The sequence below is a fragment of the Drosophila hydei genome, unplaced genomic scaffold, assembly GCF_003285905.1.
Source record: "Drosophila hydei strain 15085-1641.00,03,60 unplaced genomic scaffold, DhydRS2 tig00000172-arrow-pilon, whole genome shotgun sequence".
Classification (NCBI taxonomy): domain Eukaryota; kingdom Metazoa; phylum Arthropoda; class Insecta; order Diptera; family Drosophilidae; genus Drosophila; species Drosophila hydei.
The window spans coordinates 698,208-725,946 of NW_022045682.1; the positions used below are offsets into that span (position 1 = coordinate 698,208).

Here is a 27,739-nt window from a genome sequence, read left to right on the forward strand (position 1 = left end):
GAAGTAAATATATAGGGTCATCATTCTTTTATATAGTCATTTTTATTTTATTTTATTTTGTATTTTATAATAAATTAAAATTTCATTTAGCAACTTAACATTTTCCTCTTGTTTTTTTAACCAATTTGCATTTAAATAACTTGAAGCTTGGTTTTTTCTTTTCACTTGTGTGGATTGTTATACACTCTATAAGTAGGATTCCCGCCAAACATGCGATGGAAACGGCCTAGCACTAAACTTATTCCTTAACATTTTCACATACAACTCGACATTAAAATGCAACAGCTACAATCTAAGAATACTTGGATCTATATGTAGTACTCGTATTTAAATATATATATTTTCATACACATATATAGTATATATTGGATAAGCCATCCATTACGCATAGCATTTTCTGTTTCGACTGTAAAAACAACGATTTAAGAGGTGTTCCAAAAATCATGAAAAACAAATCGAAGATACATTTTTATAGATCATAAAAAAGTTTGCGGTTTTTACAAAAATATTGTACAGAAATATTTGTTTACTTTTACTTTAATATAATATTGTATTCTTTGTTTTTAATCTGGTATAATTCTTTTTATCAAAATTACAAAATAATTTCGATTTTTTGCGCTTATCAGACATGGAAATGAATTTTTTAAAACAAAAATCCAAGGCGCTCATAGTGTTTTTTAATCTTCTTTGTTGCTGGTATGTGTGTGAGTGTTGTCTGTGTGTTGCGTGTATTGAAATACTTTTGAGAACTTGTATTAATTTTTTTTAAAGCATTTGCCCAACATTGACTTAAACATAAATGCAGCAGACTAAAGACGAATTTACGAATTAAACTTAATAATAATATGCTAAATTTAAATTCATTAAATTTTAAATACATGTATATATCTATAAGGAGCTTAACTGAGGGACGAAACTAAAAGTCTTAACACAATAACACAACTATTTTGCTCTAGCTCTTTTAACATTTTGTGACTAAAGTTTTTGAAATTGAATTTCAATTATTTGGTGGCGTAACTCTTCTTCTCAACTCTTTCAGTACCACAAAGGAACTGAGCGAATGCCTTAACTAGAGAACTATTTTTCCTTTAACTTCAATTTCTGTGTGGTGCACTTTGTAACGGGATTTGTGATTGGGGGTTTATGTTGTGCTGAAAGGACTGCTAGGGTATCATGACTTCAGCCAAAGTCTTTTCAGTCTGAAACGAACGAAAAAGTAAAGGAAATTAGAAAAATAATTTGATAAATCATAAATTAAATTAAAATAGGAAACTTAGCAAAGAATTTAATGTTACGACTTATTCTAAGTATTTTAGGAAGCCTTTTCAAAAATTGTTTTAAGAGTAACATAAAAAGCTTTCAGTAAATAATAAAATAAATATTAATTTATATAAGCCTTATTTCCAATAAAAAATAAATATCCTAAAAACAAAAATATATTTTCTGTGAATAAAAAATAAATATTGAATAAAAAATAAATAATTTAGCTAAGGCTTAAATATTTGCAGCTGAAATAACTATAAAGCCTTAAGGCAAGCTTTCGGTTTTCGGGTTCGTCTTTCGTATAAATATCAGATCTAAAACTATGGAATATGCAATGATTTTCTCTGTTTGCTGATTAAGCACGATTACATTTGATGAATATGAATCGCATTGAATTCGGAGTCAATGAGTATTCAATGCTGTTTTGCTTATAATTCCGTGTGCAAAGACTCAATGCTCTGACGTAGTTCGGCATCGTTGTAGATCTTATCGCAAACGATGCTCACCTTTTTCAGCAGCTCGATGGCCGTGTGTAGCACCTGATGCCATTTGCGTAGCTCCGATTCGTGCGACAGCTCCTGCTGACGCATTAGTTCCAGCCAATCTTGATTCGAACTTGGTAACTCCCTAAAAACACAAAATACGTTTATAAATAGTTTCTGTTCTGTATTAGATATATGAATGGAGGATGTATTCGTACTTGAGTGCCGCTAAGGTGGGCATGCGCGCACGCCGGCTGAGATCGAGGTCAATGTGTTCTTCCAGCTTCCAGAGCTTAAGTAATAATATCACATTTAATGCCAGCAGCAAGCACATTAACAATATAACGAAGAACGACAAGCCGCGATGCCGGAATCTATCTTGGCCCGCGCCCAACTGCAGACCGCCAGCCAGCAACTGTTGCTGCTGCTGTTGCTGAGCAGTCAATTGTTGTTTGCCGCCACCACTGCCAGCAGCAGTTCCATGTGCCAGTCCACCAGCTGCGCCAGCTGGCAACAACTTTGAATCCCAATTGTCCAACGATTCGGGCAGGCAACTCTGTGAGGTGCCGCCGCTATTTGACTCCTCCGTGACGCCCCTTGACTGTGTCGAAGTACCTAAACAGCAAAAATGGATAATCGTAATTATAGTTAGCTGCAAACAGGTGTCAACAGGTGTCTAAGCAACTACAGCAACAAAAACACAACATCGAATGCAACAAAACGTGGGTGTTAAATACATGCAAATCGCTTACGCATACAGCTAAGTAATTATGGTAATAAAACATCGAAATAATACAAAAACACAGCAACAAGCAAAACTCTGGGACTAAGCGATTGGCACAGGTTAGTTCGAATACAAAGTCCTAAGTTTCTTTTAAATTAACATGATCCATGAAAGCAATTTCAGCTCAAGGATGTTTAAGTTGTGTGAATTTGAAATAAGTTGGAGGATTCTCTAATTTATGAAAAAAGTTCAGAAGCCTTGCAATAGAAATATAATTAAGCTATTCTTAGTTCTATTTTGATAGTTTGTTAACTTGTTCGCTCTATCTGGAAAGTAAACAGAGATCTTACAGCAAACCACTTTAGGTACATTTTACAGCTGTTGACAGTGTAATAAAGCTTTGTGGACTATCAAAGTTTTTACATGGAATCACTTTAGATATACTTAACAGCTCTTTACATTCCGTAAGTTACAAGTTCTATAAAATATATATATATATTTGCTTAGGTGCAACAGTTGCTCCTATCTCTTAGCTACCATTCAATTTATGATATATCTACAGCATGTGCCTGGGACAATCGCTTGTGCTGAGAAGGGGTTGCTTAGCGTTGTAGATACGCTATATACCTGAACATGAGAGCAATTTGGCCTTACGATGAATTTGTTGCTGCGGATGGATTTGCAAATGTTGTTGAGGCGACGGCGGCAACTGTTGCTGATGCTGTAGATGATGCGGACGATGATGTGAATGATGGTGATGACGATGATGCGAATGATGATGATGATGATGATGATGATGGTGATGAGGATGTTGGTGATGATGATGATGATGATGCTGCGGATGTTGTTGCTTGTCATAGTCCGTGCTGCTAGCTGTTGCTGTTGTTGCTGTAACCAATATGCCTTTGTGTTGTTGTTGTAGCTAGTTTGCAGCTAATTGTTCTAGTTGTTGTTGGTTGTTGTTGTTGTGCGTGCATTTTGTGTGGTTAGAAGAAGCAATAGCAATGGCATTTGGGCATTGACAGTGTATTTGTATTTGTACTGGATTTGTTTTTATTGCACTGCGTGTTTTGTTTGTTGCTATTGTTGTTGCTACTATTCATGTTGTTCTTGTTGTTGTCGTTGTTGCTTATGCTTATATCTAAATGCTTACCACGTCTGGGTCGCCGTCCCTTGCCCTTGGCAGGCGGTATGCACGTCTCGCTCTGCAGCGCATGCAGCTGCGCTCCGAAGAAATCCTCCAGACCCGCCCACGTATTCTTCTCGATGAAGCCCTTGACCACGCCCCAAATGGATTTCTTATATTTGATCTGTGCGTGCACCGACAACATCGTATGATCGTCCACAGTGCTAAAGAAGAGTTCATTTAGTTATAGAACGATTTAATACACCCAATTCGCTTACCGCGCCAGACAAAAGTGTATCAATACACTGAAACTATCCGCATAGGGTATACCCGCATTCACACTGTTCACGTCTATCGAGTAGAGCTCACCCGGTTTGCTGCACTCGCGCATCGTTTGATATTCCGTGACCTGCAAGCAAAGTAAATCCATTTTAATTATTGGGAAATGGAAATCAGTTCAACCGTCAGTCTATCTATTTCTTAATTTATATTTTTCTGTACGCTTCCATATCATGCACAAAATTAGTTTTCCTTAACAAGACGGAAAATTAAATTGATGAAGCCATGTCTGACTAACTGTCTACGCGTCAGTCCATTCCTTCGTCTTTTCTAGTTATTCGCCCTTTCACTACATGACTCTCAGCTACTTCTGCCCACCTTCGAAGTCTTGGGGCCCACTGAAGCAGCCAATTGCACAGTCACATTGACCAGCCGCACGTTCTGGCCCTCGTCATTCTTATGCCATTCGCCCAATGACAGATCTGTCGACTTGCGCTGCTCATGGAAGTCCGTTAGGAATTTGGATTTTGAGAACAGGAAATTGAACAGGGTATCCACTCGAATGGGCAATATTGTGTGCACAATTTGGCGACCCTCGTGCGTCGACGTGCACTCCGTGCTGGGCACAAAGCTGCAAATGGAAAATATTTAATATATTTACAGAATTCTGATGCTTCTTTACTTACGGCGCATTGTTCGCTTCGGAATCGGAGGAGTCGGACATATCTGTGGGTCCCGCCTCGTTATTTTTGACCGCCAGCTCAACATCGCGTTGCCGCTGATTTTTCATTTGCATCTTGCGCTTGGCATCCGAGCCATGTGACTGGAGTTCGGGAGCAGTTGCCAAAGTCGCATTGTTGCTGAGCTTCTCAGCTTTCGCTGAGCCACTGGCTGTGATGTTTGCTGTTGTTGTTGTTGTGGCTGCTGTGATAGTTGCGGTGGCTGTTGTTGTGATGGTGTTGTTGCTCTGGCTGTGGCTGTGGGTGTGCCCGTGGCTGTAGCTGTTGCTATTGCTGCTGCTGTTGCCACTGGGCACATTGATGGTTAAAGCCGGCAATTGCTCCGTGGTCTTGACGGAGCTGAGTATCAGCTCTTTGGCATTCGCCTTCATTTTCTTGTTGGATTTGCGTGTATTGTCGCTTGCCTTATTATCCGAGCCGCTGGCCGATGCGTTGGCCGATGAATTCAGATTTGACGATTTGCTCGTATTGAAGAAATATTTCGTCTTCGATTTGCGCACTGCAGCACTGCCGCCGCCGCTGCTTGCGCTGCTGTTGCCGCTCTGCTGCTGCTGCAACTGTCCCGAATTGTTGGTGCTTTGGCTGCACAAACTTTGATCGCCGCCCAGATCGTCGATGGCCGTTTGGAAATCTACATCGGTTTCCGTATCCGCATCCAAAGTGGGATCTATATAGTCTTCATCGTCTGTGGTCAGACCCAGTTCCTCGCCATACGAATTGTGTACGTAACGCCAGATTTCTTGTGGGGAGAATTGCTTGTTCAACAACGTATTTTGCCAGACGCGAAAGAGCATCAAATACGACTTGTCACGCGATGCGAATGTCGCAAAAAAGAATTTCTCCTTGGCGGTGGATATCGTTATTGCATTCGGTATAACCAGCGCTGTTTTCTCCTTTGTTATGGCCGTCACATCCTTCCATTTGATGCTCACATATGTCTCCCAGCTGAAGATATTCGCGTGGAAGCAAACGTAATTCTGCGACACATACAGACGGCCCTGCACCAATATATCACGCTGCAGCGCACACGAATAGTCTGCAAGCAAAAGGATGTGATTAGATTAGCGTTGATTGAAAGCTGTGATCACATTTGATCAGTGTTTGCTATGAGCCTTCATGTGCGTATCAGGCAGAAGGAGGCGCGGCAAGCCCATAAGCCTAGCCATGTCCCTCTCTTTGTTATGAAGATTACACTGTTTCCAGCAGCTCTGCGTTGGGTTCAGGGTATAAACTAGTCAGGCACTGCCGCTTAGAGCACTGTTTATTGCCGTCTCATAGTCCTTAAGAAGAAATGGAATAAGATTATCTCAAGCTTCTAGGCTCAACTCTGTTTACGCTGAGCAGAATGAAGTCTCAGTGATTATACACTTATATTTTATCAGATTATGAACAGGTGCGATTACAATTGGCAGTTTAAGTAATATACCAACTTAAATTAAATTAAATTGAACTTATGCGTGGCGCTCATCGGAAAACAGCACACGGAAGCACTTGAGTTGCAAAATGGCTCGATAATAATAGTCGTACAGATCCGTTATCTCGCATGAACTAAATAAAAAAAGGCTAGCTATAAAGCACAGCAGGTGTTCAAATAAGCACGCCATAAAAATCATGTTTGATAAATAGGCATGGTAAAAAAATACTCCTAGGTGGGTAATGAAAGAGATTTGTCAGAAATGCGAAATATACCCATATTCCACTGAAGAACTCTGAATTGACATTGACGTCCGTTAAGATGAAACAATTAAGGCTGCCCTAATCGAAAGTGCCTGACTAGTAGACACCCGGAACTATGAGAACGAATAGACGGACATGGATAAAAGAACTCAGTTCTTCGTCCCTCGTCTGCCATGCCTCCTTGTGCCTGTTCTATACCGTTTCACAAGTAACTTCCCATTGGACTTAGTGCCTTTCGAATATGATATCGGGCATACACAAAAAATGATATCATACCAATGTTAGACTTACCCACAATTAGACGCTCATCGTTGGGCACCTCTTTGAAGAGTTTCTTGAAGTCCTCGGCACGAGACTTGTAATTGGGATAGATGACGTTATACCAGGACTTCTTCTTGGCCCGTTCGGAGAGTCGTGAAGTGCCCTTGTTGGGCTTATCGGTCGCTGTGGGATCTCCACGTAGTATAACGCCTTCTGTGCTATTCGATTCGCTTAGTTTACTCTGTGCATCCTGCAAAATAGATACATATATTCGATATAAAAACTTTTGCTATTGCCACTTCTTAGTCATACATACAACTAAGAGTCTGAATCATTAATGTTTCGGGGAAGCAAGTGTTTCACACGCTTATCACAGTTTACACAGTAACGTTTTTTTGTTGGTTTATTAATTCTTTTTATTAGTGTTGCTTTGTACACTGTGCTTTGCTGTGCTGTGCTGTGCTGTGCTGTGTGTGTGTTGATGTTGTATAATCAAACGCGATCGATCCGCACCAAATTCGACGCACTGCGTCGTCTTGCGCCGCGCATTGAATTCTAATTTGCTGAGAGCCAAACACGTTCCGTTCCAATATCAATCGCGTTATCATCAATGAGGCAAAGCTTCGGGCCAAATCAATTTTTAGGGTGCCGTTAAAAGCTTTTCGTATACCGAATACTCTGTAGCCCGAAAGGGGTATAACTTGGGGGTCTATCAACTGTAGATAGATTGAATCTAGCAGCTGTCTGAGTTGGTTTGATTGTTAAGGTATAGCTAGAGTGTCCGAATTGATCTGGCATATAAGGCTAAGCATACCTATATGAAGTGGGAGATCTTTCAACTATGTAGATGATAGATTGACATTAACAACTGCTTGAGCTGGTTCGATAGTTCTAGCTAGAGTTTCCTAAGTTACCTTGGCATACCTGGCTCTAACTATACCAAGCCCTACAGAGTTCAATACATTATATTTAAATATTTTTAACTTCTAAGAGCTGAAACTTAATGGTTTGTAATATTATATGATATCGCTCATTTGATCATCTATCTAAAACATATTCCTAATTCAACACTTATTTACAGGGTATCAAATCCGAATATAGTATATATTAAAGGGTATTTCGGTAATCAGTTTCGCCTGTTCGCTGGGCAAACTTTGTGAACTAGTTGAAAACGTGTAGCATGCTGTATAACTGAATCGATAAGGCTAATAAACTGTTTTTTCCAAATAATCCACTTCATATCTGTCGCTCGATATTCGTTATCTAAAGTCCAATACATTATCTGCTCTTGTCTAGCATCTGTTTAATATATCGTGCGATGTGCTAATGAGTAGAGCCCATTAGTAATTAAAGCTCGCGAGCTTTCTTTCCCAGCGACAGTGATAGCAAAGCAATTATCAAGTTAAGAGAGTCGAGCAAGCATTCTAATGGGAAAGAGCGAAACTAAAGAGAAAACTTTGACATTTGACAATAATACGAAATAGTTTGCAACTAGATGAAGCAGGTAAAAAGTTATTAAAATATATATTTTTGATGAAGATGTTGATGTCAATCACAGAAAAGAACTAGTTCTTTGCTATACTAATCTCCCAAATAGAATAAAGGAACAGCTGATGCTGAAAAGCCCACAGATTGAACTCAACTCAAACTAAAATATTTGTTCCGTGAACTAGTTCCGCCAACTATATAGTATCGACAAATATAACTAACCTAGATAAAAAGTTCGCTCGACGACAAAGGTAAGTTAGCTAACTCAAACGAACTAGTTCAAAAATTAACAAATCTGGCTTACAACTCAAAGCTTATAGAATACAATTGTCTCTAAGTTCAGAAGCTATTTATAAAAAGTTCAATTCTAAAGAAGTGTCTACATTATTATTAAATATCGAATTGTTACAAGAGAACTAGCTCAGAACTAACTAGTGTGAAGTGTCAATCCATATTGAGCTGCCAAACTTAAGGGTTCGATGTCCATTCATTCCCGTTCGACAGGCAACTACACGCTGCAGGGGAACTAGTGTAGGTGAACTAGTTCACGGACTTCTACTACCTCCTCAACATAGTTTTACCTCGTACTAACACTCACCTCATCACGTCCACTGCTCGATGTGGATAACTTGGCCGACTTGCCCTTGGAGCTGGTGGAGCTCTTGCGGCTGCTCGGACTATCTGTGCAGGAGCCACCCTGCTGGCCGTTAGTCTCGAGGCTCTGCGAGAGCGACGATTGCTGCTGCTGTTGCTCCTTTGGTTCCGCTTGGCTTATGCTAATACTGGGCGTATTATTGGCCTGTGGGCTGGAAGGTGCTACGTTCTGATGGTTACTGCTGTTGCTGTTGTTGTTGCTGCTACTATTGCTGTTGCTGTTGCTGTTGTTGCTGTTGTTGCTGTTGCTGCAGCTGAGCTGCGTCTCATGACAGGCGACAGAGGCTACAGAGACGGAAGTGGCCTGTGCTGAAGACAAAGCTGTGGCTAAGGTAACGCTGCTGCTGCGCTCTAGAGTGCCGGCCGCTTCTTGAATGGTCAAGAGTTTGCTGCTTAGCTGGCTGCCGTTGACGCTGTTTGTTGCAGTTGTGATGTTGTCATCGCCAATCGAATCTCGCCTAAAACAAAGCAATATATTTAGTAGCCGTCTACAGCAGAGATCTGATCTATATATATGCTATATATATGTATGTTCATGGTGCAGAGCTTTTACTACAAATGCATGCAAATTTCGTATGGATAGTCAAATAGAAAGCGGCTTATACTTAACATTTGCCCAGTTATTGAGGTGTCTCGAGTCTTGATTTCGATTCAAAGTTGACCTACCTCTCAGCGTGATTGCTACTTTGTATATATTTATCATCCTGTTCAGCTTCCAGTTGCTGCTGTGACTGCTGCTGCTGTTCCACTGATTGCAGCTGTTGTTGTTGCGGCAGCTGCTGCTGTTGCTGCGGTTGTTGCTGTTGTTGATGGTCTTGTTGTGCATCACAAATCATGTTTGTGGCATGAGCAGCCTCTGCGCTGCTTACAGCAGCTGCAGTTGCAGCCACAGTTGCTGCAGTTGTTGTTGCTGTTGCTGCAGCAGCAGTTGCTGCTAGTGCTGTTGTCGTTGCGTTTATATCAATATCTTTAGTCCTACAATAAAATTTCATATGGAAATAAAAGCTAAGAAATGCCAAGGAGTACAAACCAAAACAAAACAAACCAAAAATTGATAAAAAAAAACATGCTCTCTTTTCTCTTCTTCTCTTTCTTTCACACTACTCTTCAGTCAGTCCTTTGAGAGGAGTAGGAGAAAGGAAAATCATCCGTATCCTCCTCGCTCTCTCTCAGTCTACTCACATATGAATCACTCTACTTTCCTCTCTCAGTATTCTCTCTCCCAGGAGAGATACCTATATCTTTCTGTCTTTGCCTATCATTCTACGTTCCTCTCTCTCTATCTCTATCTCTCAGTAAGCTTTCAGTAAGCGCTCATCTGAATCTGTCTACTTTTCTCTAGTCTCTCTCTTCCCAGGATTCCCAGGATATATCTATCTATGTACCTATCTATCAGTCTCTTTCTCCGTGTCTACCTCTATCTCGCTCTGGTTATCGCTCTTTTTCTACCTCTTTATGCCTATCTCGCTCTGTATATATGTATATATTAAGATGTATACGAGAAATATCTATTTGTCTCTCTCTCTCGCTCCCTGCCTTCATATATTCATATGTAAAGGACATAAGAAGCTAGGCCCTCTTATTTAGAGATGTTTCTACCCGTTCTCACATTCTGTTTCTTCTATATATATGTATATATAAATGTCTCTTCTCCTTCTCTGTCGATTGATGTACATATATAAACAGTACTCTCTATAAACTGCAATTCTCATAAGATGTATATCAAGAGTACTTCTACATTCTCATTCTCTCATTCTCCCATTCTCTCTCTCTTTCTCTTCTTGATCTTTCTTTTTTTATTGTCTATATACATTGCTATAAAAGCTCTTTGTTCTAGTTTTAATATTATTATCCATTATATTTCACTATTATTGTTATAATTTTTGCTATAAATAATATTAGTATTATTCCTGATATTGATTAATTTTAATGGTATTTTTATTGTTTTGAAAATAAAGTTGTTTAGTTGCAAAAGCTTCCACTGCACACCTTATACATATATTTCGACACATATATAGATATAGATTTTACCACACAACATAGGGCTCTGTTAATTTCCCCATCTATTGTCTACGATCGACTGCTAACCGTTTGAAATGTGAACTGAGAATGAAGTTTCAAAATAATTGCCAATCATTGACATTGTTGATAATCACTGAACCATATACATACATAGACCAATACACACATAGCCAGACACACATACATTTATTTATATTTAATATAACTTTATTGTTCCTCTACTACCAATCCAGCAACAGGTTAGTAACCACACTCAGCTGACAGATAAGCGCGATAAGGTATGTCTCTCTTTATTGGTAGCTTGGCCTCTGACTGATCCACAAAAAGCTATTTTACGATTAGATTCTACACACTTCTGGATAGTTACAGATAACAAAACATAAAAGAGTAATCAAAACTTTCAAATGGCCAATTTTTCGTGTTTAATGTGGCCCAATTGATAGAAGAAAAATATTTAATCTCTATTGGTTTATGAACTCAACGAGTCAACTTTTATGAACTCTTCGAACTGTTTGAGTATTTATAGAAAATACTAGAATTTGTATTGAGAAAAAAATAAAATAAATTAAAATTAACTGAGTAATTCGAGAGCTGAGAAAATGCTTGTGTTTAAGCTTATCAAAGTAAATATTTATTAAACTTTTGATTGCATTCAAAGTCAACAGAATACATTGTTTATAGCTCAATTAATCAGCTTTGGCTATATGAGCTTATAGCCTGAGCTATATTCAGAATATACATTCAAATCGAAGAACCACAAAAAGTATAAATAAAAAGAAATTATATAAAATTATAATTTATCTCAGCTAATTATTGACATAATAAAGCCAGACAATTATCCTTAAATTTAAGAGTTAAAGCAGGCTATATATCGAAATTCTAAAAAGCTTTATAATCTTTTTCACACTATTAAAGTTATTTTTTATCTTATAATTTCTCTATCCTAATAGTGATTTTATATTTTTTTATTGATCAGTTTTTATATTAAAATTTTTATTTTGTTCAATTATGTTATTTTTTATATTAGTTTTTATGTTATTGTTTTATGTTATCATTTTATTACTAACAGTAAACCAAAGAATTATTTCCTTATGTTTTCCACCCGAACTTTTTTCATAGTGCTTTCTAGGGTTAAGTGAATGCCAATATATGCCACATTCTCTTTCTCGCTTTGCACTTCTGTTTTTGTCTTCTTAATTGACTTCGTTACATGTTCAATTCAGATAGCAGCTGGCCCTATTTGAGTGCGAATTTGATTGGATAATAGCTCAATTGACTCATAAGGCGAGTAGAAAAAACTAAAACTAAATAATTGTCAGCTTCCTCTCTCTCTCTCTTTAACTATAACTATTTGAGGGACTTCCATTAACATTTGGTATAGTCTGAAAATTAAAATGTTTAACATCTTGCAATTAAAAAACTAATAAAAAAAAATATTTTAAAAAACACTCAGCGGAACTACCCTTACTATACTGATTTCATATAAAATTTATATTTTGTTTAAGTCTAAGCAAAAAAAAAAGAACCAAAACAAAAAACACGGACCTTATCAGTAGCAAAATATTTTTGTTTATAAACGAATAATAATAAAAAATTCTTTCTTAAGTAATAATAGAATCAACTCAAAAGTTTGAAGCTAAAATACCCTTGATTTATATGAAATATATGTATTTTACAAAGCGATTTAAATATATATTTCAAAAGTTTATCTAATACAGCTGTGTATGGGATTAGATGACATATGAGCTATAAATATATTATAAATAAATATATGAATTATATATAAATAAATATATATAAATAAATATGTGAATTCTTATATATTTCAGATATATATATATAAAGAAACCTTTCCAAATATTTTTATAAAGTATTTTCATTTGCTCTTTATTGTTTCTATAAGAGCTGTATAAATGATATATCATTTTCTAATATCTCTCAGATATTATAGAAATGTGACGATCTTCTTTGCTTTAATGTAACAATAGATTATAGTATAATTATATAATTAAAGTTCTTTCCCTAAATTATAGAACTTCTTAAATATTTGTTCTATAATTATCTACATGCTATCCCATCTAAGATCGTAAAGCTTGTTTGCCTAAACAATATTTTCAGGGTATATACTATGTGTATTATCTCAGCTGATATGAAGTTTGATAAACAAGTGCTTTAGGCAGCTTCTGGCAATATAAATATAGCTTCCAAAACTCTAAAAAAATAAAAAAAGTATCTTTTCCTTATATCGCATATGAAATACCCTAACAAAATCGATTTTATATTTAATTTATTTAATGGAAATTGTGAAGAAAAAATCAATGATATACCTAATTAATATAAAGTATAGAGTATATATATTTCATATCTCTCTCATATACTATATAATAAACAATAATACCCATTGTTAGAACAACAACAAAATGTGTATTTTATTAAGAAACAAGTAAACACAAAGTATTACCGAACAAATTGTTCATGGGGTACACAAAAGTACTAGATGATTTATAGAAACGAATTATTTCTAACAGGAAATACTTATGGAATACATCAAGAACTTGCCAAGGCAAGAACAAAGAAACAAGTTTTTGGAATGCCACAATATACATATATATACATATATATTTAAGTGCATATACATATTGTATCAAAAGGCAATCATTATTAACTCACCTACAGCTAAATAGCTTGTAATATCAGATTTTAAGATAACCTTTGGCTAGTGTCCGAGAGGGGCGTGTCCCGGGGGAAATACAATATGCGCGTAACGGCAACTATACAACAATTATTTATGAATAAACATGCCCAATATAGTTGGAGCTAAGTGGAAATACAGTTGGGATGGTCTAGACAAGCAAGCCATTATGACAGCCCCAAAGAATACAACAGCAATAAATAATCTGCCCAACTAAACAAACAAACCAGTTCCAGCAAAAAAAAAAGAAGAAAAATCAATAAAAACTTAAGTAAGCACTAGTAGCAATCAAATAGACAACAGTGTTAGACCATAAGATACCCTAAGAAAGACTCTAGCTGAACGCATACAGCTGTATGCCACATAAAGCAGATGCCACAGCTTTAACTATAATATCGACACTTCTTATATTGAATCACTTTATGAGAAACGATACACCAATATGCATCTATTAAAATACGCCATAATGCGTCGTAATGAATATATTATAAAATCATAACATGATATCCATTAATCAATTATAGATATTATTTAGTTACCTAACGAGCATACACATATCAATTTTCTAGCTCATATAATTCTCGAATTATGCTTAATATATTACGACTTCATTTCGATTTGTATTGTTTTCATAAAAACTCAATTGTAAAATTATAATTCCAAATAAATTTGTATCTAATATGAAGGTTGCTAGCTTATTTTTGTACAAACAGAAGTTATTGTATTACATGACATCAAACAAATCAATTATAGAAATGGTTTCAACACTCAAAGCAAATTTGACATTTTTAACTGTTTTAACTCTCGAGTTAAGCTTAAAGAATAAAGTCTAACAGTTAATTTTTATTGTTATTAAGAGGTTGAAATGACTTAATTAATATATGATAAAGGTTCAGTTCAGATCGGTCTCCACTGCCAAGCTACTGCTACGTTCATACAGGTATAGCTAGCTGCTCGCACTCAACTGTCTACCTGCCTGTCACACACGTTCAAACTAAGCCACTTTACCCACTTTCAATGCATGAAAAAGTGGCAAAAATAAGTAAATAACTTACATTTTTTTCCGTTTTTTCAGCTCAACGTTTTTTGTTATTGTTTAATTTTGTTTTTTGCAAATCTTTGTTGCGGGCTTTTGTTATTGTTTTAATTGTGGGTCAGCCACGAAGGGGTCACTCGAACTGTGTCATCAATTGGAAAAACGATGACGAAACTCGATTTGGGAGGGGCATTCATTTCTTTTCGTTTTGTCTTACTTTTATCTATTTTTAGCAAATATGCCATTAATATGTGTTATGTGGAGCAGCCATTCACGTTCCTAATTATTTAATTAATTTTCTTGGACTATATTTTTGTTTGTTTTTGAATTTTCTTTTGTTTGTTGTCTCCTCACGCGATGCTAAAAGCCGACGGACGGAGAGCGAACGTCATTTCAGCGCGACGCTTGAATTTGCACTCGAAAAAAGCGCCGCGAATTGCCCGACCCAACCGGCAAAAGCATGTATATACATATATGTTTGTATATATATAGGTATTGTTGTTTGGTGTAGCAAGAGTCGGCTGTGCCGATTGTTTTCGATACGCTTCGCTGCTCGCTTTTGGCCAAGTGTTATGCAAATTTCATGCATTAAATGCCGCAAGGAGAAGCTTGAGCAATTATTTTTTAGGCTGTTTAAGTTTTAAGTAAGAGGAAATATTTTAGAAAATTAAGTTTAGAAAATAATAATATATATATTCTTTAAAGATGTTTTAAACTTTATTATTCATCATTTTTAATTTTAAAATTTAAAGTTAGTATTTGTTTTAGTTAAAGTCAATATATGTTTGATTTTTTAATATTTTATTTAAATTTTATTTTTATATTATAAATATTATATTATTAGTATAAATTATTACAATTTATTTTTAATAAATTTAATTGTAGCAATTATTTTAATTATTTTATATTTTAAATTAATTACATTTAATTTTCTATTATCATTATTTGTTTTCAAGTTTTTTTGTCATATATTTTATTAAATATATATATATATATATATATATATATATATATATATATATGTATATATATATGATATCCAATTATAGAAAAATATATATTTTATTTTAATATATTTTTTTATTATTTTCTTAAAAGTTAATTAACAAAAGACATTTATAATATTTTATAGATCACTTTTATTATTTTTATTTTTTTTTAATGTAAAAAAAATTTATTTCATATATATTTTATTTGTTGCTGTAAGATTTTCAAAATTTTGAAATATTTTAATTTGATCCAATTATACTATGAATTAACTATAGAAGGATTTTTTTAATGCACCGAAGAAATTTAGTTGAACAATTCAATTTCCAGCTATTAAAAAGTTTAACTTAGTCAGAATTTATTATCTTCAATCGCTGCTCTTCACTTCTTCTATATCTGTAGCTCTGCACTTCTTCGAACACATTTTTTACTTCGCTTTGGTTTGATCACAAAATTGCGAAATCAAAAGTTCTGTTTTATTTTTTTTTTTTTTTTGTTTTGGGAAGCCTTATCAATTAGTCAATGAGTAATGTGTCGGAACACAAGCAGTAATATATGTCGAATAATTATTAATTGATTGGCGTAGTTCAGCAATTAATTAGCTGTGCAGAAATATGATAATACCACCTTAAACTCTAATTGTACTATGAATAGAGAAGATGACATTCATTATTGGAATGGAAATTCGAATAAGAAAATATTTGTTTTAGGTTGTCAGACGAGCTACATTCCAATAAGCATTTATGCACTCAATAACCAGTTACTTTAAACATTTATATAAGTCGTTTGAAAATTTATTCAAATTAACAAACGACTTTTAAACCCTTGTTTATTTCGCTATAAAATCAGCTCACGTTGGCCTTTGCATGTGAGCTATATACTCTGATTGTACCTAACACAATTCTAATTGGAATTGGAAATCGCGAAATGTCCCTCATCTATGTGTACACACTGACACACTGGATTATCTCTTTGCCATTTTACTGATAAGAATATACTAAAAAAGGAACAACAAAAACCAAAAAAATATCACACACACACGGCATGCAAATTAGGAGCGGGCAAATGTAACTGTTAAACATGCAAACCAGCAAGAAAAACCTACACCAAATATAACTGTATATATGTATGTATTTAAATATATATATCAACTTTTCAAGCTAAAAGTAGTTCAAGTAAAAGTAGATCATGTTTTTTATTTTTCGTTTTGTTTTTTTTTTTTGTGGTAGTTGGATAACTTACATGGAGTTCAAATTAAGGCTGGCGGCTCGTTTATGCCTATGTTGTGGTTGTTGTTGTTGTTGTGAGGATTGCCGCAGCGGACTTTGAGCTGTGGCCAAGGATTTGGGCAAAGCACCTTGGCTGGAAGATTTGCAGAGTGACACAAAGCGAGCTGTTGTTTTTGTTGTTGATTTTTGCTGTTGTGTTTGTTTGTGTTGTTGTTGCTGTTGCTGCCGCTGTTGTGTGACAAAATGCATGACAACGGGCAACGCGCAATAAACAAATGAATAAGCCACGCACAGTTATAAATTATTGCAATGAGATTCGTTTTGCATATTAAAAACGGTACTTGAGATTTTTTTCTTTTAGCTCTATTAAAATTGATGTGGCTGCTGCTGTGGCTCTTCTGCGACTGCGGCTGCGGGTGCTGCTGACGTCGGCGGAAGTTGTTTCTTTTTGTTTTTATAGTTTTTCATAGTTTAATTTTTATTATTAATGTCACTGCATTGGATAAATAACTAGTTTAGTACGAGATTTGTTTATAAATTATTGCTTTGCGATTTGCGAAACTTTTTGCTGCGTTTTTTCATTTTTCTTCCTTTTCTTGAGTGCGCATGAAAAGTATAAGTCGTGCGCAGGGCTGTCGAGCGATGCGACTTGACTAGAGCATTTAATTATTAAATAATTATATGCAACGTTTAATAGATCTAAACAATGAAAAACGATGGCTTATAAATTATGTTTACTTATTTTTTTATTCTTATATCATTTTAAGTGATAAGTTTTTAATGAAAAATGTATGTAATTGAATACGCTCTTTTGACAACTCTGCCGCACAGCTGTTGTATACGAAAACAAATTGTACTCGAAAAATACTGTTTACCTTAACTCTGGTCACACTAGCGCACACTAGCAGCAAAGTGCGTTCACAATTAAAGTATAACAAAGTTTTATTATTTAAATATCACAAAGCATGAACTAATAATAAATAATATGTATTAAATATACAAAATGTTGCACGTTCCGTTGTCAGCACGTTGACATCTATTGCAGGCGCTGCAAAGAGCAGAATTTTAGTTTTTGTAGCAGGCTGCGAAATGTGTAAAGCAAAAAAATGTCAATTGCATTTGATCTGAATTTTTTTTAAGCCAATAAACCATTGGAAGTCAGTACAAGGCTTGAGTTGCCACTTTTGAGCAGGCCACGTATTAAAGCTAAATCATCTGGCGATAAGGACCAGCCGGTCAATTGACCCACAGACTGGAGCTCCGGGCAGCTCTCCATCAGGAGCTGAAAAAAGGGAAATTTATGGGGACAGTGATTGAGAGAGAGTATAAAAGGAAGAGGAAGGAAAAGAGCAGCTACGCACCTCGACTGCCTGCACCGTTAGCTCTGGTGCGATCGTAAACCAAATATCCTCCAAAACTTTAAAATCGTGTTGAACAAACATGCTAAGGAAAATGTATTTCACATATCGTGATATGTTTATATATGTATTTTATAGTATAGATACCTAACTATATCTTCATCTGTAAAGTCCACAGAATCGACTGCCAGACGTTTCAAGTCTGTGACACTGCAGAGGAACGCCTTTAGGGAGCTGCTCATCATTTCACAGCTAAGAATCTCGAGCCCTTCCAGTTGCTGGAAACGCGCCTGTGGCTGAGCATATGAAAGACTTTCAATTACATAGCAATCCAAATCAATAAGAATGGGGCACACTCTAGCTAGCTTGCCGAGCTCCAAGTTTCCCGATCCCTTGATCATGGTCAGATGCCTTAAACTCCTGCCAATAGGCTTCTCCAGCAGTGACATTAGTTCTGCAACCACAAATTTGCAAATCTTCAACTTTCTTAAAGATTTCGCTTGCAAGGCACGCAGTGCGCCCAACTTAGGTGAGTCTAGATACAACGTGTCCAACTGTGGACACGTCTGCATGATCACCTGCAGCTGCGTTTCATCCGTTGCCGTATCATGGACATATCTCAATTTGCACTGAAAGCTGCTATCTACATTATCGTAGATGAACTTCAAAGCAGCTCCCACAAAGGAGTAGGTAGACAAGGTCTCCACATGCTGACAGTGCTCGAGTATTAGAGCTATATCAGAATAACAAATATTCTCCTCACCAGGCATGCCCACATCCACGATCGTTAAAGATTGCGCACAATTGCCCTTGGCGAGGAAATCGATGCCAATCTCCGTAATGTCCGTTTCGCCCGATATATCCAAGATTTGTAAACGATTGCAATTCGTGGCAATCTCTTCCAGGAGCTGATCATTCGCTATATAGGGCACATACAGCTTGATCAGCTGCTTGCAACGTCTCACTATTTCGTACATATAGTGCATGTGCTCCTCTTTCACCCAGATCCCTTTAAGGTTGAGGACACGCAAGGCAGCCCCTTGTGCCGCAATCACCTGCAAGATCTTCTCATAATAGCTGGGAGGAAAGACTTCCGTGACAAGGAAGTGAACGCCACAATTCAACAACATTTGCAAACAAGTGAAACGCATATTGGCCTCCAAATAGTCGGAGCTGAGTATGACACGCAGCAGATCCTGATAGATGTTAGACGTGGCGCCCGCTTGTGTCAGGTACTCATTCAACTCGACCATAACTATATTGATATCCAGATTAACATCGGGTGCATATTGAACGTAGCTAATCGTGGATACCAAAAGATTTGCTAACTCCGCCAGCGAGCTGTCGCTTAAGGAGCGCACGCTTAACTTTTTGGACATCCTCCTGCTTTCGTTTCTCTTTGATTTGTTTTGTAAACAAACTGCGTGTCAGTGGCCCGAGTTGTTTTCCTCCTCTTCTACCTGGTTGTGTTTCTATTACATCACTTGCTCAAGATTTTAATGTTAACTTATTTTCTATTCACTTTTTGTTAAACGTTATTTCGGCTAAGTTTTCGTATTTATTTATATTATTTTTCTGATTTTTGTAGCTGCTCAGCTTATGTATTGTAAAACCAAAATAGATTTTCAGTTTTTCTACAATTCTATTAATAGACAATATTTTCGATACGGGCGTACTGCGCGCTTTGCCGCCGCAATATAAACTGAAAAACTATTTTTGCAAGCATTTCGATTTTTTGAAACACAACAAAGCAAAGAAAGCAGGAGAATAGAGAATCAAACTGACGGGGCTGAGATCCAAAGAGAATAGAAATTTGGCCGAACGAGAAGGCCGAAACAGAAGGCAAGAGAGGACAACACGAAACGAGACTAGAAGAAAGAGAGGGGCTTGGACAGATGAATTGTTAGTCTAAAGCAGGAGCTGTCCAACCAGAAGACGTCCAGTTGTTTTTCCATGAATGATAAATTAATAAATTGGGTAGAAGATCTGCAAATGTATTGAAATGCAATGAAAATACACCAATTTCATATTATGCCATGGAATTAATAATACTTATTAAAGAGAGATTTCCGTTTTATGAAAGCTTGCTTAATCCGACTTCTTTAGGGCTGCAAGTAGCTGGGCAACTTCATCCTCATGAAGAGCCAAGTTGTAAAGAAGGAAACCAATATGAAGACAAAGCCCATGGCAGTGAGCAGCAAGCGATTGAGATTCGTTTTACCAGGCGCATGGGTCTGATCCATTATAATGAAGCCCAAGCCGCCGATCGTGAAGAGGAAGCTGCTAGCTAATCCTTCCATAATATATTGGGCGTTCACTCTGTAAGGCATGAAGGCAACAGGCCGCGAATGTCCGTGCTCGTCGACAGTGGCGCCCACGCTTGGCGGCTCCACAATCACGTCATAGATGATACCTAAAAGACAGTATTTAATATAAATTAATTTCTTATATATTGATGCTTCACTCACCGCCCGTGACCAAAAAGTAGGAAACTAGTACAGCGGAGAAAACGCCCATGGCCGAGGGTAGAGGCAGGGAGAACTTTCGTACTTTAATGTTTGGCGGTACTAGTATGTGGAAGGGCAAATTGTACAGAGTTTCAAGCATTTTGCTGACTTAACTAATTTTATTTAATTCTTGTCAAAAAGCCGGCGTAGGTGTCTTTTCTGGCTATATTGTTGACGTTGTGTAGTTCGACGCTGAACAAGCTCGATATCAATGAACTGAGATATCGGAACTAGTATCGATTCAAGTTTTGAGCTATACAATACCGATGTGAAGCAAGCTTACAATTCCAATAGGCGATTTAAGCGAACTGGAACTGAACGTTAAATATTTAAAATAAACCATATTGTTAAAATATATGTTAATCGAGAGAGATGGTTTGCATTCACCGGCTCAACATATGAGTGAGCTGTGTTAAATGCTTCCACACTGCTAACGGCTGTAGCACAAGTGACTCGAATGAACGATGTGCTTTAGTATGCAGTATTTCGCCATTATATTCATTGCAGATGGTCACATTGCAGCGAACAGCTGTTTAGCAATCGCGATAACATTGGCGTCTCTCTCTATATTTTCCCAAACAAAACGTAATTTCAAGTAAAACATTACAAATAACATTAAAATTAAAGCATGGCAGATGCCAATGCAATGGCAGCCGGTAAAGTAGAGCAATATTAAAATTGTTATAGACTACAATATACCCCTCACTTACACGCTTGCAGGCAAAGTGCCGGCTACCGAAAAGCGAGTGCATAATATCTCTGACCTCGCTCAATGGCAACGCTCGCGCGCATATCATGATTTGATAGGGTATATCAATGGCACCAGTTCGGCTATACAGGGTATCAAAACGACCGATGAGATGTACGAATCGGATGTGCTGCGCAAGTTATTAGGCTTATTCGATTCATTGGAGCAACTAGTCGAGAAGCATCCCCCGCTGGAGCAGCCACAGAGATTCGGCAATAAAGCCTATAGAGATTGGTCCCGCTCGATGCAGGAGCAGCTGCCCACGTGGCTGCTCCAATTGCTGCCGTCCGGCAAACAGAAGCATCTCAACGAATTGCTGCAATATCTGCTCGAGAGCTTTGGCAATGCTACGCGCATCGATTATGGTACTGGGCACGAGCTCTCCTTTGTCTTCTTCCTATGTGCTCTATTCAAAGCTGAGATATTGTTGGAACAGGATATTGTCAGCGCTGCTCTGCGACTTTTTAATCGTTATTTGCAGTTCGCGCGGCAACTGCAACGCAATTATAATATGGAGCCAGCTGGCAGTCAAGGCGTTTGGTCGCTAGATGACTACCAGTTTGTTCCCTTTATTTGGGGCAGTGCCCAACTGGCTGGTGAGTCCACAAGCTACTTTATTCTTTACCCTAGAAATTAGAATCTTTACTGTTATTTTCACTCTTCTAAAATCTATGCTCAAAAGATAAAATCCAATCTTCACTCTCTTAGTTCACTTCCCTCTGCATTTAAATTGCTCTTTTTAATATCCTCTCTTAACTAAATAAATTTCCCCTAATTTTCAGTCAAAAGTCCCTTTGATCCAGCCAAATTTGTAGAAGAGCAAATCATAGCCGATTTCAAGGAGCAATATATGTTCATCAGCTGCATTGATTACATCTGCAAGGTGAAGACGGGTCATTTTGGCGAGCACTCGAATCAGCTATGGAGCATTACGGCGGTACCTTCTTGGATCAAGATCAATGCAGGCCTGGTCAAGATGTACCAAAAGGAGGTTTGGCAATCACTGTGAACTGAGAGAGTCTCTCTTAGCTAACTCTCTGCTTGGTTCGATTCTCTTCTAGATCCTCTCCAAATTCCCCGTTATACAACACGTTTACTTTGGCGAATTGATGTCCTTCGATTCGGTTGCAGCCGGCACAACTTTGAGCAACGCGCGCTTGGGTCACGTGGCACCGCCGCCTTCGAAACGGATTTGCATGACGGTGCCGACGCCAGTGAACCTTCCGCCTCCGCCTGCAGAGGCCTTGAACAGCGACCTCAACGTGGGCGATTCGAGCAGCGAGAGCAGCGACAACAGCGTCGTCCTTCGTCCACGCACAGAGTCCTCCGCCTCGTTGGTGGCCGTGCAAACCTCCAATTCGGGTAGTGGCTCGGGCGATAAGCCCACCACCAATCAGCCATCTGGAGAGCTGTCCAAGGAGCAGGCGGATTAGTTGTTAAAAGTGTATCGGAAAGATTTTCATTCGTTTTGTTATCGAAAATATGCGAAATTCTATTAAAATTCTTAAAGCAATTGGAAAGGAAATTAAAGTTTGGCATGTATTGTGTCATGCTAAGTGGCAGCGACAGTTACAGTTTGATGTATATTGCGATTGCTTTGAGGTTGCTATTGGTTTGACAAGCATTCCGATTGTATTTTCACTACATATTTTGTAAAGTTATTTCAAATGCACAATGTATTAATAAAATTATAAAAGTTGTAAAGGTTTTACAGTTTTACATGCCTTGTGCCAGGTTGATAACTTTGCATGTGTTGCCTTTGCTCTTTAAGTGGCTCACAGTTTGATGTGCATTGCACTTTATGCATAAACAGCGGAAACAATTGGCACAATTTGCCGCTTTTTTCCTACAAAAAGTTCACTTAATGCACAATCATTGTAAATGGCCCACTTAAATGTACTTTTTGTTCCTGGGGGCAGAGCAGCAGCAGAAATTGGGATAAATATTTCCTATAGTTTGTTGAGTGAGATTTCAGCTTGAGCAACTTTAATGTTAAAGCTGTGAGTGGAATTGAGTAAAGAGTTTCACTCGTCAACGAACAGAAGTGAACAAGTTCAGTAGATCATTAGTTAGTAAATTGAATTTATTCACTCACTTTCATAGCAAGGCTCTTTAGTTCCCGCCTATCTTTTTCCCACTCTCTCTCACATCTCACATTGCTCTTTAGTCAAAATTGTAAACATGAAAACAATTTAAAGGAAAAAAAAAACAAAAGTTAAACTTTTTGCGGCCATCAAGTGGACGAAGTGTGAAGAATATAATCATTTATTTTCGACACATCATTTATCACAGCAGTGCCACGCCCACCATAACTACCTTCGCCAACATGGAATTTTAGTTGCTGCATTAAAACTTTGCCGACGCATTTTGATTGAAGACTTGTTCAGAACACAATCGCGATCAGTCGTTCGACCTGTAAAGACGTGAATTCGAACAGCCTTCGCTTAAGCTCTACTGCTGCAGAGTTCTAAAAATAGAACTTTGCGGTGCATTCTTCAACGCAACAGCAACAAAAACCGCACACGCAGCGTTTTCTTATCGCTTGCTTCCGCGTAACTCAATTGCTTTAATTGCAATTTACGAAATTTCGTCGCTTGGCGCGAGTGCGCCTGCACTCAAAAGCACAATCCGCGATGACATCTAATGTCAATAACCTCGCTACAGCTGTAAAGGTAAATGCAGAAATGCAAGCCCAGCTTAACGTTGTGATGGCAAATAGGCAAGCCTCCATCATGCCAATAAACTCAAAAATAGATATCGCCTCCGTGCAAGGCATCACTAACAACAAAAACACGAAACGTAAACAGCCAAATTCACCAAAAACCATCAAGAAAAGGCTCATCTTCGACGAACCAAGCACCAGCAATGCAGCATTAATATCAGAAAATCGATTTTCACTGCTCGTAGAAGAAGATGAAGACTACAGCGAATCACCTGTAGCTCCAGAAGCCCCAGTATTGACCGACCAGCAAACTACACCGAAACCTCGTCCGCCCCCCATATGGTGTCCAAACATCAAGTCTGTGGCCCTACTTCAACAGATAATAGATAAAGTAATTGATGCTAAATCATACGTAATTAAGCCAAAGAAGAATAACATAGGTGTATTAACCCAATGCAGTGAGGACTATCGCAGAGTTATAGACCACTTTACTAAGCTGGAATTGGAGTTCCACTGCTACCAGCTTAAGGAGGACAAACCATATAGAGTCGTGTTCAAAGGGCTTCACTCCAGCACTGATACAACACTAATTAAAAAGGAATTGGAAACCAAAGGCCACACAATTACAAATGTGCACAACCCACTGAGCCGTATGGACAAAACACCGCTAAATATATTTTTTGTTGACGTGGCTCAGGCCCCCAACAACAAAGAAATTTTGGACATTCGAGTTGTCTGCAGGCAACGCTGCACAGTGGAACTGCCAAGAAGATACAACGACCTGACACAATGCCATCGCTGTCAAGAATTTGGACACACACAACGCTACTGCCACAAAGCTCCCAGATGTGTGCGTTGCGCCGGGAAACACGCATCCAAAGACTGCACCCGCGAAAAGGACCAGGCACCAACTTGTGTGCACTGTGAGTTACAGCACCCAGCCAACTATAAGGGCTGCCAAGTATACAAGCGGTTGCGCAAATTGCAATCCCCAGCACAAAAAAGGAGTCCCACACAAACACCGTCTACGGGTCCGAGTACTGCTTCCGAAATTACAAGGCCCCGGAGCATTACCCAAGCCACGAGCTTTGCAACGCCTATTAGTGGTGTTTCTTACGCACAGGCCGCTAGAGGTGGACCGTCAAATAAGAATACCACAAGTGACACTTTGTTCACTGAAATGCTTCAGCAACAACAACGTCAGTTTGACGCAATTAATGCCGAGCTCAAAGCGATGCGAGAAGTACAATCCCAACAAGCAACCATGCTAAACAGTTTAATGGCCATCATAACCAAGCTTGCCTACAAATAATGGCTTTACGTGTGGGTATCTGGAACGCCAATGGCCTGAGAAACAAGACTCAGGAACTGGCTGCGTTTCTCTCACAAGAAAACATAGATATAATGTTAATAACAGAAACTCATGAGTGCCCCACTACACAAATTTTCGGATACGAACACTATCAGGCTCATGGTGAAGGAGCAAACTGCTTTGGTGGATCCTCAATCCTCATACGAGCAACAATACCGCATACACCTTTACTGCCAATTTGCAACGCAACAATGCAGGTCTCAGCCATCACCCTGCCTACGTCTATTGGAGCGATCGAAGTTGCGTCAATTTATCTTCCGCCAAACACTGGTCTGTGTGATCATCACATGGAACAGGTTCTAGGCCAAAGGTTGAATAAGACCCTCATCGGCGGCGACTGGAATGGATGGCACCCATTTTGGGGAAGCAATAGTGCGAATCGTCGCGGAGAAGTCATATTTGAGGCGATTCAAAACTTACAATTCAGCATATTGGCGACTGGAGCCCCCACCCGTTACCCAATTAATGGACACAGGCCCTCGGCAATCGACTTCGCTGTCTACAAAGGCATCTGTGACCGGCAATTGACCATTGAAGAATCCTTGGACCTATCCTCTGACCACCTGCCACTAATAGTCACAATCCACGCGCAGCCACAGCCCTTGCCCATTAGGAAACAACTACTGCCAGCAGGATCAGATTTAGGAGTCTTTAGGCGCGAGCTCCATTACTCTTTGCACATAGAAATGGAACTTAACACTCCTGAAGACGTGGACTACGCAGCAAACAAACTGCAGGAAGAAATAGTCAAAGCTGCGCACCAAGCCGCCCCACCATCTTGCCAAACAAGACAACAGTCTCCGTACAACATCCCCCTCACCTTGGAGGCCCAACACCTACTAATACACAAAAGATGGGCCAGGAGACGCTGGTTAAGATTACGCACGCCTGATGCCAAATCCATGTACAACGAAGCCACGAGGCATCTTAAAGCTGCTCTCGCCCTGCTTCAAAAGAGGTGTATCAGCGATGCGCTGGTACGAGCTGAATCGCCCACTGACGCAGAGTTTCAATTATGGAAATTTACAAGAAAGCTCAAACGGCAGCCAATACGACGTCATCCCATTCGGAGCATTTCTGGTTCCTGGCACATTGGAGACGAAGCTCAAGCTGAGGCTTTTGCAAACCACCTTCAAGACCAATTCACGCCGGTGATTACCGCAGAGGCCTCAGAAATCGAAGCAACAGAAGACATCGTTCTCTCGCCCCTCCCAGCTGAAGACCAGATAACTGGATGTACAAAAGAAGAGGTTCTTGAACACATCAGAAGAGTGAAGGCAAAAAAATCCCCTGGATATGATCTAATAAACGGCAGAGTCCTTAGAGCACTGCCTGACTCCACCATAGACTACATAACTATGGTGTACAACGCCATGCTCCGCATCCGGCACTTTCCAGCCTGCTGGAAGCGCGCCGTGATTGTGATGATTCCTAAGCCTGGCAAACCCGTGGGAGAAATTGAGTCGTACAGACCAATTAGCCTGTTGCCAGTACTCTCCAAAATATTCGAAAGAATATTTCTGGAACGAGTACTGACACATCTGGGACGCCAGGAGGCCATTCCAAACCATCAGTTTGGCTTCAGGAGACAGCATGGAACACCGGAACAGGTTCACAGAGTTGTGCACCATATCCTTGGAGCCTTTGAAGAAAAGATGTACTGCTCTGCCGTCTTTTTAGACATCAAACAGGCGTTTGATCGAGTTTGGCACCTGGGACTGCTGCAGAAAGTGAGGACCACCCTTCCAGCCCCATTTTTCGCGTTGCTATCCTCATACCTTATTGGAAGAACCTTCCAAGTGTCAAGGGGGCAAACAGTATCCTTGACTAGACCAATTATGGCTGGAGTACCACAGGGTAGTGTTCTAGGCCCAACACTTTATACTTTATTCACAGGAGATATGCCAACTCCCGAGCCAAATATAGGAAGTACAGATGCAGTACTCATAGCGACCTATGCAGATGACACCGCCATCTTATCACGTCACGTATCTGCGCAAGAAGCTTCAGACTCACTACAAAAATATCTGGACTCTTTCGGACGCTGGGCAAAACGGTGGTGTATCACCATTAATGCACAAAAGTCTGTACATACTACCTTCGCCACTAGAAGAGGAGATTGCCCAAGCGTTGCATTGGGGCCCACTATTCCCAAAGCCTCAAAAGTAAAGTACCTTGGTATCACTCTTGACAGAAGGCTGACTTTTAAAGCGCACATAAGTCAAGTAACCTCAAAATGCAAAAGCAAGCTAAAAACCCTCGACTGGATGCTGAGAGCTTCAAGCAAGTTGTCTTACAGCAGCAAGGCCGCCATCTACAAGGCAATAGTTGTCCCAACCTTCGTATATGGTATCTCTCTATGGGGCTCCTCGGCGAAGACTACAAGGAACAAAATTCAGACCCTGCAGAATAAAGCACTACGCAGATGGACT

General features: G+C 38.7%; 4 protein-coding genes across 13 annotated transcripts; 1 reads left to right on the forward strand and 3 right to left on the reverse strand.

The window, feature by feature from the left end:
• Positions 1-602: 602 nt before the first annotated feature.
• Positions 603-16,991, reverse strand: LOC111599299 (protein Aster-B). Of its 7 annotated transcripts, XM_023314905.2 has the most exons (11): positions 16,674-16,991; positions 8,639-9,152; positions 6,583-6,802; positions 4,561-5,650; positions 4,253-4,505; positions 3,874-4,004; positions 3,623-3,819; positions 3,097-3,372; positions 1,964-2,360; positions 1,770-1,890; positions 603-1,199 (listed from the first exon to the last, which is right to left on the reverse strand). In XM_023314905.2, the coding sequence occupies exons 1-11, from the start codon at positions 16,907-16,909 to the stop codon at positions 1,164-1,166; spliced, it is 3,471 nt and encodes a 1,156-aa protein (XP_023170673.2). In that variant the 5' UTR covers positions 16,910-16,991; the 3' UTR covers positions 603-1,163. The 7 variants fall into 7 exon arrangements, with proteins under 7 accessions (XP_023170673.2, XP_023170671.2, XP_023170672.2 ...); XM_023314903.2 differs by lacking the exon at positions 603-1,199 and having other exon boundaries at positions 1,497-1,890; positions 3,097-3,357; XM_023314904.2 differs by lacking the exon at positions 603-1,199 and having other exon boundaries at positions 1,497-1,890; positions 3,124-3,372.
• Positions 16,992-17,628: 637 nt separating this feature from the next.
• Positions 17,629-19,408, reverse strand: LOC111599380. Of its 3 annotated transcripts, none has more exons than XM_023315015.2 (4): positions 18,166-19,408; positions 18,022-18,103; positions 17,826-17,942; positions 17,629-17,708 (listed from the first exon to the last, which is right to left on the reverse strand). In XM_023315015.2, exons 1-4 carry the CDS (start codon positions 19,395-19,397, stop codon positions 17,697-17,699), a joined length of 1,443 nt encoding a protein of 480 aa, XP_023170783.2. In that variant the 5' UTR covers positions 19,398-19,408; the 3' UTR covers positions 17,629-17,696. The 3 variants fall into 3 exon arrangements, with proteins under 3 accessions (XP_023170783.2, XP_023170784.1, XP_023170782.2); XM_023315016.2 differs by having other exon boundaries at positions 17,671-17,942; positions 18,166-18,472; positions 18,782-19,408; XM_023315014.2 differs by having other exon boundaries at positions 17,671-17,942.
• Positions 19,409-19,426: 18 nt separating this feature from the next.
• LOC111599381 (putative oligosaccharyltransferase complex subunit CG9662) lies at positions 19,427-20,731 on the reverse strand. 2 transcript variants are annotated; one of them, XR_002751430.2, is made up of 3 exons: positions 20,487-20,731; positions 20,071-20,431; positions 19,427-20,004 (listed from the first exon to the last, which is right to left on the reverse strand). XR_002751430.2 is itself a non-coding variant. In XM_023315018.2 (2 exons), the coding sequence occupies exons 1-2, from the start codon at positions 20,623-20,625 to the stop codon at positions 20,121-20,123; spliced, it is 450 nt and encodes a 149-aa protein (XP_023170786.1). In that variant the 5' UTR covers positions 20,626-20,731; the 3' UTR covers positions 19,992-20,120. The 2 variants fall into 2 exon arrangements, 1 of the variants encoding a protein (XP_023170786.1); XM_023315018.2 differs by having other exon boundaries at positions 19,992-20,431.
• Positions 20,732-20,889: 158 nt separating this feature from the next.
• On the forward strand, positions 20,890-22,928 carry LOC111599343 (serine/threonine-protein phosphatase 2A activator). The gene is made up of 4 exons (XM_023314973.2): positions 20,890-21,181; positions 21,246-21,869; positions 22,056-22,264; positions 22,335-22,928. The coding sequence occupies exons 1-4, from the start codon at positions 21,154-21,156 to the stop codon at positions 22,704-22,706; spliced, it is 1,233 nt and encodes a 410-aa protein (XP_023170741.1). The 5' UTR covers positions 20,890-21,153; the 3' UTR covers positions 22,707-22,928.
• Positions 22,929-27,739: the final 4,811 nt, after the last annotated feature.